The sequence below is a fragment of the Chionomys nivalis genome, chromosome 8, assembly GCF_950005125.1.
Source record: "Chionomys nivalis chromosome 8, mChiNiv1.1, whole genome shotgun sequence".
Classification (NCBI taxonomy): Eukaryota; Metazoa; Chordata; class Mammalia; order Rodentia; family Cricetidae; genus Chionomys; species Chionomys nivalis.
Window position 1 is genome coordinate 92439900 of NC_080093.1, and position 19829 is coordinate 92459728.

The following is a 19829-nucleotide window of genomic DNA, read 5'->3' on the forward strand; positions in this document are numbered from 1 at the left end:
ATGCTGAAGAAGGTATATTCTTTCCTATTTGGGTGGAATGTTCTATAGATGTCTGTTAAGTCCATTTGATTCATTACCTCCATTAATTCTATTTCTCTGTTAGGTTTCTATCTGATTGACCTGTCCATTGGTGAGAGAGGAATGTTGAATTCTCCTACTATCAGTGTGTGGGGTTTGATGTCTGACTTAAGTTCTAGTAATGTTTCTTTTACATAAGTGGGTGCTTTTATATTAGGGGCATAGATATTCAGGATTGAGATTTCATCCTGATGAATTGTTCCTGTTATGAGTATAAAAGACCATCTCCATCTCTTCTGATTGATTTTAGTTTGAAGTCAATTTTGTTAGAAATTAGTATAGCCACACCCGCTTGTTTCTTAGGTTTGTTTGATTGAAAAACCTTTTCCCAACCCTATACTCTGAGTAGATAGCTGTCTTTGTGGTTGAGATGTGTTTCTTGTAAGCAGCAGAATGTTGGATCGTGTTTTTGCATCCAGTCTCTTAGCCTGTGCCTTTTTATAGGTGAATTGAGTCCATTAATATTAAGTGATATTAATGACCAGCGGTTGTTAACTCCAGTTATTTTATTTTATTTTTTTTTGGTGGTAGAGTTTGTGTGTTTCCCTTCTTTGAGTTGTGCTGGTGAAGGGTTGCTAAATGTCTGCTTTATTGTGGGCATGCTGGGATTAATGGTTTGTGATTTTCCTTCTATTACTTTCTGTAAGGCTGGATTTGTGGCTATGTATTGTTTAAATTTGTTTTTATCCTGGAAAATTTTGTTTTCTCCATTTATAGTGAATGAAAGCTTGACTGGGTATAGTAGCCTGGACTTGCATCATGGTCTCTTAGTTTCTGCAGTACATCTATCCAGGACCTTCTGGCTTTCATGGTTTCCATAGAGAAGTCAGGTGTAATTCTGATAGGTTTACCTTAATACATTTCTTGACCTTTTTCCTTTGCAGCTTTTAATATTCTTTCTTTAGTATGTATGTTTTGTCTTTTGATTATTATATGGAGAGGGGATGTTTTTTTGTTTGATCCAGTCTATTCGGTGTTCTGTATGCTTCTTGACCCTTCATAGGAATATCCTTCTTTAGGTTGGGAAAGTTTCCTTCTATAATTTTGTTGAATATATTTTCTGGGCCTTTGAGCTGTAATTCTTCTCCTTCTCCTACCCCTATTATTCTTAGGTTTGGTCTTTTTATTGTATCCCAGATTTCCTGGATGTTTTGTGATGAGAATTTGTTGGATTTGCTGTTTTCTTTGATCAGTGCATTTATTTTCTCTATGGTGTCTTCAGCATCTGAGATTCTTTCTTCTATCTTTTGTATTTTGTTGGTATTCTTGTCTCTGTAGTCTCTGTTCATTTACCTAAATTTTCCATATCAAGCTGGCCCTTGGTTTTTGTTTTCTTCATTACCTCCATTTCAGTTTTCAAGTCTCAAACTGCTTCCATCATCTGTTTGATTGTTTTTTCTTGGTTTCCTAGGATATCTTTTATAGATTTATTAATTTCTTCAAACTTTTTGTTATTCTTCTCATCCATTTCTTTAAGGGAGTTTTTCACATCATGTTTAAGCACTATCATTTTCATAATATCTATTTTTTTCTACTTCTTTTGGATTAGGGTGTTCAAGTCTTCCTGTTGTATGTTTGCTGGGTTCTGGTGTTATCATGTTGTTTTTCAGATTGTTGGAGGAATTCTTGCATTGGCACCTGACCATCTCTTCCTTCAAATGTTCTCCAATGGATCTTCTGGTACAGGATCAGGGCCCCTTGCTCACCAGGGACCTCTCAGACAAAAGGACTAGTTTGCTGGCTGCAGGCTTAGTGAAACAAAGGAACTCCCGCCCGGTTGCACTCCCCACCCCATCCCAGCCCCAAAACAGGGTGAGCTGGGGGGTCTTATGACCCCTAAGAAGGGAAGGGGTGCCTGGGCAAAAGCTGGAATGGGATAGGAAGAGAGAGGCAGCAGCCGGGGAAAGAAGCCCCTGCAGAATGACCAGAAAGTTTGGGGTGTTGAGGAATGTCTGTGCTCCCTTTCCGGGGCTTCTGCCACCAGTCAGAAACATACTGACCTCTCTGATGGATCTTCTGGTACTGGATCAGGGCCCCTTGCTGGCCAGGGACCTCTCAGACTAAAGGACTGGCTTGCTACCTGCAGGCTTAGTGCTAGGAATTCTTCATACTCTTTTAATTTATTGGTCTCCATTTTATTGATTTAATTATTATTTAGAACACCTATATTAGATAGAATTATACATATTTGACTAAGCCAAGCTAGTTCACATAGGTACTAACTACAGCCACCAAACTCCCCAAGTCTGAAATTGTATCTCTTCACCAAAGAATCTACAAACCTTTCTCTGTCCCAGCCCCTGATGATCCAAATTATAATCTATACTTTGCGAAACCAAGTTTTGCACATGATACATATGAAATAATATCACTTAGTGTTGTTTTTTCTGTGCCCAGCAAATTTAGTAGAACATAAATTTTCTGAGTTCAGCCACATTACCACAAATGGCAATACTTGCTTTAAATGGTTCATAATTTAATATATATGCTTATCATATCATTTTTATCCATTAATTTGTTGATTAGTTCTCCAGTTGACTTTGTTTTGTTTACGATGCTAATGACTCAGTGGACATGAGCTTGTAGATGTGTTTATGAGAACAAGTTTGAATATAAAAATTTATCTATAATTAGCATTAGTTCTCTCCCAGAATTCTTTTTACTATGGGATCTACTTTTGTTGGTTTATGTTATATAAACTAAAGCCATGTGTAGCCAAGCATCTATTGACTGTGATCCCAGGACTTGGGAACTTCTTACACACAGAAAAAAATATGAGAAGCACACAATAATGAAAAGAAAGTATAAGCTTCCTAACCTACAGCCGTGTGTGCTGACTTACTACTTTAATCCCAGCAGGTGGAATACAGAAGCAATGAAGCTAAGTACCATCAAACACAGCCTAGTCTATATAGTGAGTTCCACACCAGCAGGGTTACATTGTGAAAGCCACAGTTGGTCAAGGTGGAGAGAGGAAGAGACTACAGAGTGTCCAGCTTTAAATGGAATATATATGCTCTACTTCTAATTTAAAGAGCTAGGGATCATTTCAGAAGAAGGGGCAGAAGGGGTATAGGAGAGCCAGAGGTGATGAAGCTCTACTGGGAAAGCAGTGTCTTCTGGACACAGCTTAGCAGCAGTACATATGAACTGGGATTGGTTGTGATACCAAGCCAAAGTCCTGTGCAAACCTAAACGACACCACATTCCACTGTGGAACGTGAACTTTCTTAGGAAGTTCAACCACACCTAAGGAGCTACTGGCAATTGTCACCTGCTGGGTTAAAGCAGATCACATTTCTCAAAGTGTGTAAATTTTGGTAAATATACCAATATCCAGTGGAACCCAAGCATGCAGCAATACTCAGATACTGTTAGGTGTCAAATCTAGAACAAATGACTGACGGGGTACATCCTTAACATAGTAAATTGGATCTGGTGGGTCAGGCTGTTATGCCCAAGTTTCTGGTTCCTAAATGAATTCAGAGCCGGGTTTCCAACGCAAATTACATGAAGGTTTTTAATAACATTCAAACTTAAGTTTGGACCAACACCTTTCTAACACCAGAGCATGGTGGGTGCAGAAAGTGTGGCAGGGAGCCCTGGAAGGGTAGAACTTTTAAAGGGGAAACATTGTAATCTGGGGAGTTCACGTCCTGTTGTCTTGGGATTGGGTAAGGAGGGCATAGGGTCAGGCTGTTTCTGAAACCATTGGTCAGTTTTTGGTTGAGAAACCCTAATAAAGAGCCATTAATAACTGACAAGGTATCTTCAAGGACAGGATGCCTCCCAAGAACATCTGGACCTTATTAAACCTTATGGCCCTGCTCCCTATCTTCTCAATTGGCCATTTTTAGGGCATCTGTTCAAATTTCTGCTATGGCAGCACATTTCTGGAACTGAGATCTCCCCGCCCCCCCCCCAGCTCATTATAGGACATAAGATGAAGCCCTTTAAAACGGAGTTTGTGAAGTCAGGTTCTCACAAGGTCTTGATATCTGACCTCAATAAACACATATAAAAGAGCCAAATTAATACTGGAAAGCAGGAAAAGAATATTTACTAATGTGGCTCCTTTTGGGAGATGGACAAGATAAAAAAAAAAAAAGACTCTGTCCATCTTCAGTTTCCCTAAGTGAGATCAAAGTTTAAATAAAGAGCCAAGGATGTGGGCATATGAGTAGCCCATGTCAAGGTGTGGTCCTGTCCAACATTCTCCCATCATTATGTAGGTTACAGTCTCATACTTTAAGGTGGCCTGATAAGTAATTAGGACTGCTGGAAGTCTTGTTAGGAGGACAGCTGTCCCTCAGGCTAGAGCTCCTTTCCCTCTCCCAGTGTGAGATTCCTGGGAAAATTCCCATTTCTTTGTTGTCATTATTACAACAGTTTGTCAGATTGAGAGATACACAGATTTAGATTACTGTCTTTTCCTTCCAAGACTGTTTCACAAAGGGAAGAAACAGAGGAGAAATGTGGCTAGTTGGTTTTACTACTCAATCTAAACATCTGGTTCTTGTGACTTCTCTGTTACCAGTATATTGAATTGTGGCTAGGTGACTCAAATAATTTAGGAATCAGCTTCTCATATTGTTAGTTGTAAACAAGGTGATGAAGAGCTGACATGGAGCACGGATAGAGTCACGTGTTTATGTGTTTGCTTCTATGCACGGCAAATCCTATGTAAGCTTTCAAACAACTCCTTATTCATCTTTGTTCTCCAAAACCTTGTAGTATGGGAAAGAAAATAGTCTCTTAGTTTACATGTATGTCAAATAATGAATCATGCATCATAATTACATTTTGTCATGGAGAATGGTGGGAGAAGGATTTGATTCTCTTTGACTTTGTCTCTGCACCCAGTGAGAGTGTGACCAGGATTTGCAAGAACACGCAGAACATGTTAGTGACTGTGTTTTCTCCCTTCTCTCTAGGGTGTGAATCATGTCCTAACAAGGTATGTGTGAACTGACATAGAAAAATAGCCCTGTTGTGTGATGAGAATGATTTAGTATCTGACTAGAATAAATCTCTCATGGGTTTGGGAAAATTTAGACTGTTACTCTGAAGTTCCAATAAGAAGGAGGAAGAGGTGGGGAAAGGCAGCTCTGACTGTTTTGTAACTATTGGGGACAGATTTGATTCTCTTCGACGGGTTTGGGTAAGGGGAGTCACAGAGTTAGGCTCAGCAGTGGAAAGACGCAAATGAAGCCACAGGAGCTTTCAGACTCCTTGTGGTTCCATCATTCTGTCCGTGCTCTGTGCTTGTGTCTGGCTCTGTTTGCAGCTCACAGGTACTTGATTCACAGATTCATCCTAAATAGGATATGTCTTCCTTGTCTGCAGTGTTCACAGAATTGTATACTGGGAAAAATTCCTGTGCATCTGTGTATTTCTCATGGAAATAGAAGAGTTCCTGAGTTCTTTTGTGGTTGAACTTAGATTTTTCAAAAACAGACTTGAGTCACTGGGCACAATATTTGGCCAGGGTAAAACACCTGTTCCATGTGACCCACATACTTTAGAAGAACTTGAAAAGCTGTACCCTTGTATGTAAAATAACACAAGGCTGTCATCATCAGGTCATTCTGAACATGTGGGACTCATCTTATTAATTTGGTGTTCCTATCACCTTTGCCAAATTTTGTCATTGTACCAAAAGAACTTGAATAATCAGAAGAATCAGATGCTGGCCAATAGGGTCCATATTGATAACAGGGTTTGAATTCTTGGCTTTTCCCACATTCTGTACCCAGGAGCAACTTCTGCACTCCAGACTTGAAAACCAACATCTCCTTTTTTTATTTTTTATTTTGAGTCAGGATTACTCTGTGTAACCCTGACTGTCTTGGAACGCATTCTGTAGACCAGGCTAGCCTCAAACTCAGAGATCCTCCTGAATCTGTCTCCTATGTGCAAGGATTAAAGACATGTGGCACCATGTCTGGCCATACTTTACCTTTTTTTAGTTACCTTAGTTTAGTTTGTTTTAAAGTAACTAATTCATCGTTTGTTTGTTTGTTTGTTTGTTTGTTTTAAAGAGTTTTGGGTTAGGGGGTAGTGCAGGAGCAAATTATTTAACTGTAGAAGTGAGGAGCTAAGGCTTTCCCAACATCACAAGCTACTAAGCGGGAGGGGTCATGAGTGTGTCTCATCTCTGCAGAGTTAGTGTCTACTCTCTCCCTGCTCAAAATTCTCAGAAGAGCTCCAGGACGTCTATGGTTAGAATGACAGGGAGTGATAAGGGAGTCCATGGTGGTGAGAGGTCACACTGTCTGAGATGTGGAAGTCAATCTTTTGTCCTTAGGAGTCAGAACTTAAGACTGAAACAGCCCAAAATGGTCCCGAGTAAACAGAGAAAGATCTTCCGAGCTCCGGATCTGAAGGGCATGCTGCAAGTGTTTCAAGGTGAGAGCAGCTACATTCTGTGGTTACCTGGGGGACTCTAGGGGTGGCTGGGGCTACACTCTCTGGATAGAGACTGATGTCTCTGATCATGGGTAGAGAAACTCAGTAGATCAGATAGTGTATCCCAGTGATGTCATCATATATAATGGACATCATCACTTATCCTGTCCTACATCACAGTTTCCAGATCTTCCCCCACTCTGCAGAAGACATTGACTTTAATGTTCTGGTTGATTCCCTTACTTGTATTTAATGCTGTGCATTTTCATCATTTCAGGGCTCTTGGATGCCCAGCGCCACTGGGGTAAGGAGAAATCACACCATCAGCCTCTCTCATCTTGGTATCTTTCAGAGTTTATTTTTCTACTAATACTTACATTTGATGTTACTGCTCTCAATATGCACAACAATCTGCCTCTCTTTGGCTTTAAAAATGGCTCTGCCAAATTCTCCCTCACTTTCTCAGGCCTCTGCTACTTAAATCACAAATAAGGCAGTACCTTGTTTCTCATATGACTCTTAATTTATGTCTCATTTTTCTGCAGTTCACGTGACCCTGCGTCAACCCAACAATAAAAACATTGTCATTAATGTGGACAAAAGACAAATACAACATAGAAGTGGTTATAGAAGAACTTTGCAAGTTTCTGAGTCCTATGATTTAGGTGTCCTGGGGTTTCCAGCTCTGCGCTCAGGGAAATATTACTGGGAAGTAGACGTGTCTAGATGTGATGCCTGGCTCCTGGGAATAAATGATGGAAGATGTGCTAAACCCCAGCTTAGTGCAGTGAATGAAAATTGCTTCAGAGTAAAATATAATTCTGATGTTAACCAAGATGTAAATTATCAGCCTGAATATACATTTGGTTATGAATACAAATATGACTTTGGTTATCCATATGCACCTATTCCTGTATTGAACTATGAACGTAATTCTGATGTTAAACAACAAGTAAATTATCCACAGGGATATCTGTTTGACCTTGGAAACAAACATGATTTTGGGGACAGACAATGTGTGAATTATCAACCTAAACATGAAGTTGAAGATGATACTTATGTTAACCAACATGTAAATTATCAGCCCAAATGTGGCTACTGGGTTATAGGGATGACGAACAGGTCTGTGTATAATGCCTTTGAAGAGTGTTCTGTCACCCACAATGCCAGTGTCTTGCTCCTCTCTCTGACTCGTCCTCCCACTCGTGTTGGAGTTTTCCTGGACCGAGAAGCTTGCACTCTCTCATTTTATGATGTTTCCAACCATGGAGCTCTCATCTATAGATTCTATGAACCGAACTTCCCTAATGCCATTTATCCATATTTTAATCCTATGATGTGTTCAAAGCCATTGACAGTCTGTGGACCACCCTCCTAAGCCCTCACCCATGTCTGCATAGTGCCCCTGTGTCTGATGTATCTATGTGTCTGACGTTTGTGGCATCTTTTTAACTTTTTCTATCTTTTGTCTTACTATTTCAGTGACCTTCACTTTTAAATACAAACCAGTGTTGGTTCTTTTCCTTGATCCAGTTGCTTGTCTGTTTACGAGGTTATAGTAATTTTATCTCTTCCCAGATTCCCACACACAATGTCTCTTACTCACACGGTGATGTAAGACCTCTGCTAACCCGCACTTCCTGTTTTGAGGTGCCACAGATGGCAGCCAGGGCCTTGTGCATGCTGAGGAGGTGCTCTGCCCCTGAGCCACTTGTCTCAGCTCTGCCACGTCTAAAACCCCAGTCCTCTGTCACTGACAGAAGATGACAGAAAGTTCTTCTCCAGCTTGTCTCTTTTTTTTGAAAATACATGTCAGAATGTCTAGCCTAGGAACGAGCCCTTAGTGGTACATCAGTTTAACCACAATGCTGTGCTTCATCAAAACCTAAAAAGGAAATATCTCCAAGGACACCCACTAAGACTTGGTGTGTTCTGAGCACTTTCCTCTGCTCCATTTCTGCCACTCCCCATAGCAGTATAGCCCTGAATGACATCCTCAGAGGCCTCTGCCTATGTCATTTTATTTTTGCATTTTTGATATTAATCATGTTCCTATACTCTGAGTTGGTGTAATAAAATAAATGTGTGGACTGTTCTAAGGCCCCGAGGTTAAAAGCGAGGCTACTGGCAGGGCTTAGTCATTCAATCCGTCCTGCAAAGGGGCAGCCAACACCTACAAATTACCCTCTGCCTCCCACACATGTGGTAGTATAAACAAATGCAAAATGGATTATGTAAGTATTTAAAAGGGAATAAATTCACTGAGAATAAAACATCTACTTCACAGTCACTAAATGGTTGTATGTTAGTTTGGGGGCAAAGATGCTGTACTGGGTTTCGATGCTGCAATGAGCAACTGGATGGGGCTGAGGGGGGCTAATATTTGACTTTCCTAATATTTGACTTTGCTAATTAGGTCCTGGGAAGGGTCATCAAGTCTACTCCAATATGTTGTAGGTATATATAAATATTTGGCTTTTGAGAAATTTCAGAATCAAACATGTGAGTTCGGTGTGACTGTAGCCCAAAATCTCTGAGAGATTTATCCTAGGAATAAGACCCTCAACCTGACTTGGGTTGGAAAACCTGGATCCACTTCACAGGGACAAAAGGTCACATCATTTTAAAGGCCAGCAATTCTTTTCCTCCCTGCCAGAAAGCTTGCAGCAACACACTTTGTTTTGCTAGCAGTCTGTTAGCTGATAAACTAAGGGACCTGCCACCTCTGCTGCTGCAACATTCCTGTTCCCTCCCTGCACTTCCACCTAGGCAGGCACTCTTTGGTATTGGAACTGATAACTTCTTCTTGCTCTCATTCCAACCTGTCTATGCAAAGTAATGTTTTTTGCGTACCCCTTTGTCTTCATGCTTACAGACCAGCCTGTACCCCAACAAACAACTGCCCCAATGCAGACTTCCTAGGCTTCCAATGCCCTAGACTCTGTTCCTCCCTGGATCCTAGACCACTGGTGCCCCCTGGAGTCTTGGGCCTGGGGAGCAGATAACAGCAATTTTCCACATCTGTTTCTTGAGAGAATGAGTGTTATTGTACTATTTAGTTCCTATCAAGTATGTAAATCAAAGGTGATAACAGTGATGCCAGTGAACTTAACCTTGTGCTGTGTTGTGAAACAAACGTAAACAATAGTTCTAGGAACTTACCTCATGTAAATTGTATCCAATATGATGTCTGTTTTGTCTCCTTGCTGTGACTGTAATAAAGAATTGCTGAGATTGAGTACCAGAGCCTGGCATGATGGTTTGGATGCAGTCCCAGAACTCAGGAGGCAGAGACACGTGGCTATGCATCTGAGCCAGGTTCAGTTAAGGAAGACCCTGCTCTTCTTTGTTTTGTTTTTAAAAAGGAATGTGCCAAATTTTGGATGAGGTAGTTGGTTCAAGGGGACCCTCTGAGGGATTACTGTGCACTAAGGAGTTTATTTGGAGTCAGATTGCCTTAAGTAGGCAGAGAGACAGAAAGGGCACACCATGCTGTTTCCAGGAGAGTTCAGGACCTGGCACCAGGAAAGACTGAATGGAGGGATATCTGGAGAGTATCAGGGTCCCTGTGGCAGAGACATTTTCTCTAATACTTTTTAGGGTGAAGGTGGCGTTAGATTCACAGCAGAAGCTTATAGCCAGATTCTCTGATTTCCAGGCCGGATGCAGGATAGACATGTGACAAAAGACTGGATCCTCTATCATGAAAACTCACTTAGGATAGGGTGGCACCAGCAAGGCAGCTCCTGGGGACTCATTTTGAGTGGAGTTCCATCGGGTGTCTGTCTGTGACAACAGAGAGGCAGTAACAGGGGAGCATGTAGATTAGAGATTCTAGCACTACATGCTGGCAGAGTATGCATCAGCCATTGAAAACATCTCCACGCTGGGTTCTACAGATTAAGATACCTGTACTTTAAAATCCCAGAACTTTTTACTTTTTCAAACTATGAAATCACTCAAGAAAAAAAAATTCTACTTTCAAAACTCTCCAATGTCCTTTTCGTGTGTTATTTCTTCCACAATTGTTTCATGGGAAAGCCTTTCCTGTGTTGAAATAAATGTCAGCGTGTATTGATACAGTTAGACTCACACACATTGCTGCACTGCTCAGTGCTGTGCTCTCCTGGCCTCCTTCATTCTTGTCACTGAGGTTCAAGGCTGGTGGCAGACCTGACCACAAAGTCAAATCTTTGCACAGAGTTGGAATGAAATTGTGGTCGCAGAGAAAGTTCATGAAGAGGTAAATGGCTGTCTGAGCATTTTTTTTATTTTGATTTTCAAGAAGGCCTTAGGAAGAAACAGAGGAGGCACTGGTTCAATTCTGTAAAAGACAAAGATGGTGGCTCATCCCTCTAACACCTGCACTTGCTAGATTGAGGGAGGAGTACTGCCAGCAACTGGAGACCACGCTGAACATGAGCGAGCTCCAGACATGTCTGGGATATCCAGCCTCCAAAACAAAACCAGAAAGTTGTAAAGAATTTTCGATAATTATTAACAATTCAGAAGAATCAGTACACCATTAAACAAAACTCAGACTACGGTGTCATATCTGCTGTCATTCTGTATATCATATTTTAGTAGATCTGAGACTATAAGAAACACATGAGATAGGCATGCATGCAGGAGTGGGGTTGAGACTGAAAATGGGGTTGGCTCATCGTTCCCTTATGCAGCTTTCTGATTTTAGATAATTCTCATGTATCTCAGGCTGTCTTGGCATCAAAGTCCCCTATTGCTGAGGACGGCCTTTGACCTCCTGATCCTCCTGCTGCCAGCTCCAAAGCAGTGTGTCCTCTGGTGATTTAATAAGAATGGTCTCCATAGGCTCCTATCTCTGAATACTTGGTACTCAGCTAGTGGAACTCTTTGAGACAGATTAGGACATGTGGAATCATTGGAGTATGTTTGGAATGGGTGTGAGCTCTGAGATTTCAATACATTTTGGGCATTCCCAGTGTCTCTCTGTCTCTGGCTCAGGTTTGTGTCTCAAGTGTGACCTGTGACCTCTCACCTCCTGCCCCAGCACCATACCTCCCTGCCTACTGCCATGCTCCCTACTGTGGTGGCCATGACCTCTAACCCTTTGAAACTGCAAGCCCAAAATCAAGCACTGTCCTTATAAGGTAGGTGCCTCAGTCGTGGCATTTGTCACAGAAACAGAAGAGTGACTAAGACACAGGCATACACGTTTCAGCACACCTGTGTGTGCACAGTGCTCAGGATCCACCCCAGGACTCCACCCTGCTAGGCACCCACTGTGCCAACTCAACTGAATGCCCATCTCTACATACATTCAGCTTCTAATTAAGAGGGGATGCTGAGGCAATAACAACTGTCTGTAATAGAAATCCTAACTCAAAGGGGACCTGCAGAGGCATTCTGGGGAGGGATTCCTGAAAGGGATACAATGTATGAGATCAGCACTGGGAAGAGGCCCTGCTGTGGGCAGCAACAGAACACCTAATCTGCAGGACACCCCTGGGCAGCTGGAGAGCCCCTGCAGCTTGCTAGTTTCACTGCTGGGAGTGTGGGAAGTATCTCTGCAGGGCTCTGCATGGGGCTCCTCCCACCCTGTCCCTGCTGGGTGGGAATCTTGATTGTGAGCAGCTGCCCTGGACTGCAGCTCCCTCCCTGTTCTCATCCTGTAAGTGCCCAAGTACAGCTCCAGAAGACACTGCAGTTCTCTGCCCCTCACCTTGTATTTTCTGCCCTTTGGGCTACACCTGCCACACAAAGCAAAACGCAGTCTAGAGCTCTGGTGCAAGAGGAGCCCAAGAAAAGGCTTTCCAGACGCGTCTGGATCTTGTTCGGTCAGTTTGACCTGACCCTGAACAACTAGCTTCAGAAATTAAAAAAAAAAAAAACAGTTAAGGGTGGGAGAGCCCATTGTACGCGCTCTCCAGACAGGCTGTACTGATCTGAGGGGAGTTCCTTCAGTAGGTGGAGCTGGGTATGCTTATGCGGAAGCATGCTATTGGTCTGTCCTTCTTCTGTAATTTCTTTCTCTTCCTGGGCTCATACTTTTATTTCTTCTCCTTGGAGTCGGAAATACTTTGAAGTTCTGGATTGGTGCGTTAATTCTCCGTATTTTACCTGTTATTCCCCAGACGGCCCCTGAGCGTAGCTCGCCTGGGGAACTACATTTCCCAGGAGGCGATAGCGTTCACGCAAAGTCTGCGCAGGCGCAGAACGTGGCATTTGAGGCACATGCGTGGGGGGCCCTTTAAAAGGCTGGAACACTGTCTGTTCCTCCTCTTTTCCCCTTCTCTCTTGCGAGCTGCAATAAACCTCGCCACCACGTGGGTTTTGTTGTGTCTTGCGTCGTCCTTTCGTGTCCAATAAGACCAAGAAGTCCAAGAAGAAAAGAAGAAGAACATTACCACTTTCGAGTTGGCTGCCGGTTGGCTGAGCAATATTGGGGCAGAGTTTGGAGGATTTTTTCAAGAAAAGCATTGCTTTTGCTTGGGTGAGTTTGTAGGCTAAAAAGAAGGATGAAGAGGGAGGGGCTGTCGGGCTCGGGCTGAAAATGCAGATGGAGGAGCCTGGGGAAGGGACTGCCAGTCGGGAGTCGGGGAGGCCTGGTTTAGAGATGGCTTTTAGCCAGGTCCAGTCGCCTCCTGCCATTTCATAATCTATAAATTTGAATTGTACCTTGACGAACACAGTTTCTTTCTCTACAGCTAAGCTAAGTCAGAGCCTCTTTTATTGAATATGTTTTTGTGTTATAATGTGGGGTTTCCGCAGTCGCTGGGACAGTGGTTCTCAACCTGTGGGTCGCGACCCCTTTAGGGTTCCTTGAGCCTTTCACAAATATAATTCTATGGTTGGGGTCACCCCAACATGAGGAACTGTATTAAAGGGTCACCGCATTAGGAAGATTGAGAATCTCTGCCCTAGGAACTCTTAGGGCCACTCTGGGTTTAGAGCTAGAGGCTGTGAGCCTGTTAGCTAGTCACTGACTCCCTGTCATAGCCCCAAGCAAGGACATGACTGCTGTTGTTTACTTCTCCTTCAGCCATTTCCTGAAAATTGAAGCAGTGCTCAGTCCAGGTTGAGATTACAGCTACACAAAAGGCCAGAGGATCAGAAATTGAAGGCCTTTATAGGCAACTCAGTGAGCCTCATTTATAAAATATTTTTTAAAAATGTTTGTGACTTAGCTCAGGGGTAGGCTCTTTTCAAGCCTTGGGTTCAGTTCCAAGGGAAGGGGGTCTTCGAAGATGGGCAGACAAAGGACGAGGAGACTAGCTAGAGTACCATATCTGAAGATTCTCCCAGAAGTGACCGCTTTCCTGTTGTCTCTTAGAGAGATGATACATTTTTCTTGCCCAGGCTGGTCTTCAACCTCTCAGTCAGCCCCCATCCCCACCTCCCCATCACTAAAGAGGCAGGTGCACATTACTGCTGCCACCCCCTTTTCTACCTCTAAATAATGGACATTAGATTCTTGATTGATTTGGAAAACGTCTAATTATAAAAGCTCATGAGAACCACGAGAGTAACCAGTTTGATCAGGGATTTCATGGTTTTCCAAAGCTAATCTGGGCACCCAGGAGACATCGACAAGCCTTCTTATGATCCTTTTGGTTTTGTTTATTTCATTGCATATTGTGCCGGCTGGGCAGATGGCACATGCCATTAATCCCAATACTAGGAAGGCAGAGGCAAGAAGAGCATTGTGAGTTCTAGTCCAGCCTGATCTACATAGATGTTCCAGGGCAGCCAGGACTGCATAATGAAAATCCTGTCCTCAGATGAATTGGAGAGAGGGGGGGTAAGGGGAGAGGGAGGGGGACAACTCAGATGATGATTCCTTACATTTTCCTAGGGTCTTTCTGTTCTTTTTGTTGTATTTCTGTTTTCTGCGTTCTCTTCCTATCGTATAAATTTTGGCTTAGTTTCTTCTTGTTTTTCTACTTCCCTGAGGTCAAGAATTAAGTTATTTACTTGAGTCTTTATTTGTTTTTTATTTATTTAATGTAATTTTGTCCCAGTGGGCTTCCTTCTTAGACTCTGCAGTACCTAATGGAATTCCTTGAGATGAATGCTTCTAAACCTCTTTTTGATTTTTTCCTTGCTCAGTAGTTTAGAGAATGTTGTATCATTTCCATGTGTCTGTGAGTTTTTCCCAAATCCCTCTTTTAGTGATTTCTAGTTTTATACCACTGAGGTTAAAGAAGATATTTCATTTCAGTCTTCTTACATCATGAGACCCAGTCTTGTAGCCCAGGGGTTCCTTCTAGAGCAGTGTTCATATGTGCATGTATGGCTGTCAGTGGGGGAAGTGTCCTGTGCATGGTGGGGTGTGTGCGATCCCTTGCTGAGTTCCTGTCTACCTTCTCCTTGTTTCATTTCCTTGTGGAGCATTTAGACTGAGTACACTCATTTTCTGAACAGTGCCCCTTTGTTCTCTCCGTGATCTCTGTGTTTTACATGATACTTTGAGATGGGTATATTTATTTACTTATCTTTTTATTCTAAAAACTATTTTTAAAAATGTGATCATATTCTTTCCCCTTCCACAGCTTCTTCCAGATTCTCCCCTTCTTCCCTCCCATCCAACTTCATGCCCCTCCCTCAAAATTTGAAAATCAGTTTTCTTCAGTGCTCACTGGACTCATCAGTAAAACTTCCAAGGCTAGCCTCGTGCTCACTGGGCACATCAGCAACACTCCAAGGCTAGCCCCATGCTCACTGGGCATATCAGTAACACTCCAAGGCTAGCCTTGTCCTCACTGGGCACATCAGCAACACTCCTAGGCTAGCCCCATGCTCACTGGGCATATCAGTAACACTCCAAGGCTAGCCCGTGCTCAGGAGTAGTTAGTTGCTCAACACTAATAGATTCCACATTTGTTTGTAGGATTTTTTTTTTTTTTTGTCTTACTGGTTTTTCTTTGTTGTTGTTTTGACATACTTTCAAGTGAGCTAACTCTGTTGATAGACTTTTTGCTTGATTGTGGGTGTCTGTGTTGAATCTATTTCAGGGTCAGTTTCATTCATTGAATTATTAAACTCTAGAATTTTAGTGCTTTTTTAATAGAATTGTCGATTTTCTGGTTTTCCACATTAACTGTTATTTTGAATTCTTATCTGGATTGTTCATTATTTCTATCCCTTGAAGTCAATTGCTAGAATATGATAATAGTCCTTTGATAAGGTGATGTTTTTCACTTTTTGATGTTTTTGGTTTTTGTTGTTGTTTGTTATTTGTGGTGTGTGTGTGTGTGTGTGTGTGTATGTTAATGCCTGCATGTTATGGAGCAACTAACTCTTGCAAACTTTTCTGTTTAGATTCTATGGGGGAAGGATTTACACATCCCATATAAGGATGGCCCTTGATTAGGTATGGTGACTCTGATCCTGAGTGGGTACAGTGGTAGAGTCTTCATATGGTTCTAACGGCAGGGCTCAGTGCTTGCCACGTCTAAAAATGTCTCTATGGCCTCAACTGCAGGCGTTTATGTCAGCAGCAATAGCCATGCAGCTTGTTAGCTTCCTTAGTAGGAAGGATTGTAGGGGACTTGATCGTTTCCCATTCCAAAGTATAAAGGCCAATGGTAGCCTCTCTTAGGTATGTGCCCAGAGTGTCTATGAGGTCACGGGTGTGTGAAATGAACCACTGTGGCATATGGAAGCTGCTTTATAAGTTTCTCACCACCAAACTACTGATAGATGGTGTCTTCATTAGGGTTTCTATTGCTGTGAAAAGACACCATGACCATGGCAACTCTTATAAAGGAGAATATTTAATTGGGCTTAGCTTACAATTTCAGAGGTTTAGTCCATTATTGTCATGGTGGGAAGCATGGTGGTGTGCAGGCAGACATGGTGCTGGAGGAGGAACTGATCCTCAGGCAACATCTTGATCCTCAGGCAATAGTAAGTAAACTGTCTACCACACTGAGCATAACTTGAAAAAAGGAAACCTCAAAATCCACTCCCACAGTGACATGCTTCCTCCAGGAAGGCCATGCACACTCCAACAAAGCCACACCTCCTTGTAGTACTGCTCCCTTTGGGGACCATTTTCTTTCAGACCACTACAGATGGAGGTTACTACAAAGCATGACCTGAGACCCTCAGGCCCATCATTGCTGCTTAGGTCCAAGGAGAGGGAATGTGGCTCTGACTCTGAGGTGGGGCGGGGCAGAGCTGGATGGGACAGGGCAGGGGGGGCAGGGCAGGAAAGATGGTGGGACAAGGGGGGGGCAGGGCAGGGAACCATCATAGATTCAGGAATGAAAAAGAACTCTGTACAAAATGGCAGGCGGACTGCAAAAGAAATCAAGGAAACAAAGAATATCCTTCACAATAGCTTCAAATAATATAAAATTTCTTGAGGTAATTCTACCAAGCAAGTGAAAGACTTGTATGATAAAAACTTCAAGTCTTTGAAAAAATAGAAGAAGGTATCAGAAGATAAAAGATCTCCCATGCTCATGGATCTGTAGGATTGACATAAAATGGCCATTCTACAAGAAGCAATCTATAGATTTAACTAATTCCCATAAAAAATCCAACACAATTCTTTACAGACTTTGAAAGGACATTCCTCAAACTCATATGGAAAAACAAATCCTAAACAATAAAAGAACTGCTGCAGGGACCACCATCCCTGATCTCAGGTTGTACTGCAGAGCTATGGTAATAAAAGGACATGGTATTGGCATAAAAATAGACACAGTGATCAATGGCATTGAATTGAAAACTCAGACATAAATCCGCACACCTATAGACACCTGATTCTTTTTTAACTTTTTTTTTTTTAAGACAGGGTTTCTCTGTAGCTTTGAATCCTTCGTAGAACTCACTCTGTAGACCGGGCTGGCCTCAAACACACAGAGATCAGCCTGCCTCTGCCTCCCCAGTGCTGGGATTAAAAGTGTCCACCACCACCACACTGTGGACACTTTTTAAAAAAAAAAGGCAGAAATAAAACAGTGGTGGTGCCGCATGCCTTTAATCCCAGCTCTTGAGAAACAGAGGCAGGAAGATCTTTGTGAGTTCAAGGCCAGTGTGGTGTACAGAGCAAGTTCAAGGACTGGCTCCATAGCTAATGGAAAACCCTGTCTCAGAAAACCAAAACAGAACAAAAGAGCCAGAAATATACGATGGAAAAAAGAAAGCATCTCCAACAAATGGTGCTGGTCTAACTGTATATCTGCATGTAGAAGAATGCAAATAGATCCATATCTATCACCATGCACAAAACTTAAATCTAAGTTGATCAATGACATAAAAATAAAAGCAGATACACTGAACCTGACAGAAGAGAAAGAGGGGAGTAGCCTTTGGTTCAAAGCCAAACCGTTTGGTCTAAAAAGAAAAAGGAAAAACAAAACAAGTAAACTAAGTTTCATTTTGTTTTGAGTTGTATATTTTTGGGCCTGCCTATGTGTATGCACATTTGAAAGCATGGTTGGGATGGTCACAGCTGGTAGATTCCTTGAAGCTGGAGTTATAAGTAGCTGTGACCTCCTTCACGTGTGTGCCAGGAAGTCAACTATGATCTTCTACAGAGTAATAAACACTCTTAAACAATAATAAAAATCATTGCCTCTGTGAATCAGGAGATGGGCTGTGTATACTCCACGTCAGCACCAAGCTCTCTGGTAAGAGACTGGTAAGCAGAGGATCGGAGGGTCACACTGACTGGTGCTGATGAAGGAGGAAGTACAGTGGGCGATAAGTGAGTAGTTTGATGCTTGTAACACTGAAGATGTGATTTCATCCTGGGAAGGAAAGGGAAGGAGAGAAGGTCGATTACACGAGACTGATGGAAGGAAACACGATCTTCCTGGTCTTCAGTGAAAGGAAATAACAATCCTGCATCTGAAATTAGTCATTTTGGATGAAATAAAGTATAGGACTTGAAAGTATGACAGCATTCTTCTTTGCCATGTCACTGAACTTCTTTCTGTATTTCTCTCCTTTCTTCTTTTCCCTTATCATCAAGGGCATACATTGATCTCTTCACGGTTCCATTTTCCCTTTCTTACTTGTACCCTTCTCATCCTCCCAGACACTCAGGTACCTGAGCAGAAATGTCAGGAGTACAGACAGACAGACTCAGCATCACAGCAACAATGGCCTCATCAGTCCTGGGGATGATCAAGGAGGAGGTGGCCTGTCCTATCTGCTTTGAACTTCTGAAAGACCCTGTGAGTGCCAATTGTAACCACATCTTCTGCCGAACCTGCATCACTCTGAACTATGAGTCCAGCAGAGGCAAAGAAGGGGAGGGCATCTGCCCTGTGTGCCGAGATAGTTACCTGTTTGGGGATCTGAGGCCTAATTGGCATGTGGCCAACATAGTGGAGAGGCTCAAGGAGTTCAAGTCCAGCCCAGAGGAGGAGCAGAAGGTGAATTTCTGTGTACAACATGGAGAGAAACTCCAGCTCTTCTGTGAGAAGGACATGGTGGCCATCTGCTGGCTTTGTGAGAGATCTCAGGAGCACCGTGGACACCAAACAGCTCTCATTGAAGAGGTGGCCAATAAGTACAAGGTAGGAAGTGGGAGGGTGTGGGACACAGAGCAGGAGACAGTAACAGATGGAAAATCTCGACTTGGTGTGACAGGTCAATTACCTGGACATCATAGACTCTGGGGTTGTTACATCATTCTATTTAGAGTCCTAAAAGGACATGATGGTTTATTGCACTTAATTGTATAAGAAACCACCTGGAGTAGAAATATTAAGATGGAAAAAATGTTTTATAACTGTCCCTATGAATTTGAGTCAATGATCAAGAAAAGCCAATTGTAGAACAGTTAATTTATTCCATCTTTATTGTCCTTCATTGTTTATGTCAGATTCATTCATTCTACCCAACATCCAGTCCAGTGACTTCCAACCATGTAACTAGTAAATGATTGACATACAGCAGTGAAGAGAATGTGTGTGTGGCAATTGAAAGATCTGGGAAAAGGGGAAAGAATTCTATAGTGAGATGCACAGAGGCAAGTTCTTTGTTGGATCTTTGTTTTCTGGTTTGGTTTTTTTTGTTTGTTTGTTTATTTTGAGCCCACATGTAAATTTATGGAGACTTGTTGACTGAGTTTTCTGTTCTACCTGGTTCCTGCAGTCGCTAAGTTCCAAAGAAATCACACAGGGGTCTAGATTAGTTGTAAACTGATTGGCCAATTAGTAAGGCTTTGTGTTAACTCTTATTACTTATATTAGCCCGTTATTCTTGTCTATGTTAGCCACATGGCTCAATACCTTTTTCAGCAAGGCACTCACATCTTGCTTCTTCTGGGGCTCGTCAGGACTCCCAGGAATGGATCCTTCCTCCCAAAATTCTCCTGTTCTCATTGACCCACCTCTACTTCC

General features: G+C 42.4%; 1 protein-coding gene across 2 annotated transcripts in view; it reads left to right on the forward strand.

The window, feature by feature from the left end:
• The window catches only part of LOC130879420 (tripartite motif-containing protein 30A-like), a 39093-nt gene that overhangs the window by 8413 nt on the left and 10851 nt on the right, over window positions 1–19829 (forward strand). The window contains exons 4-8 of one of the 2 annotated variants that reach the window (XM_057777953.1): window positions 5013–5035; window positions 6386–6486; window positions 6764–6790; window positions 7032–7322; window positions 7557–9724. In XM_057777953.1, coding sequence (XP_057633936.1) covers window positions 5013–5035; window positions 6386–6486; window positions 6764–6790; window positions 7032–7322; window positions 7557–7864 — 750 coding nt within the window. In that variant the 3' untranslated portion in view covers window positions 7865–9724. Of the gene's footprint in view, window positions 1–5012; window positions 5036–6385; window positions 6487–6763; window positions 6791–7031; window positions 7323–7556; window positions 12959–18517; window positions 19002–19829 lie in introns of those variants that run through there. The other variant, XM_057777952.1, reaches the window with a different exon arrangement.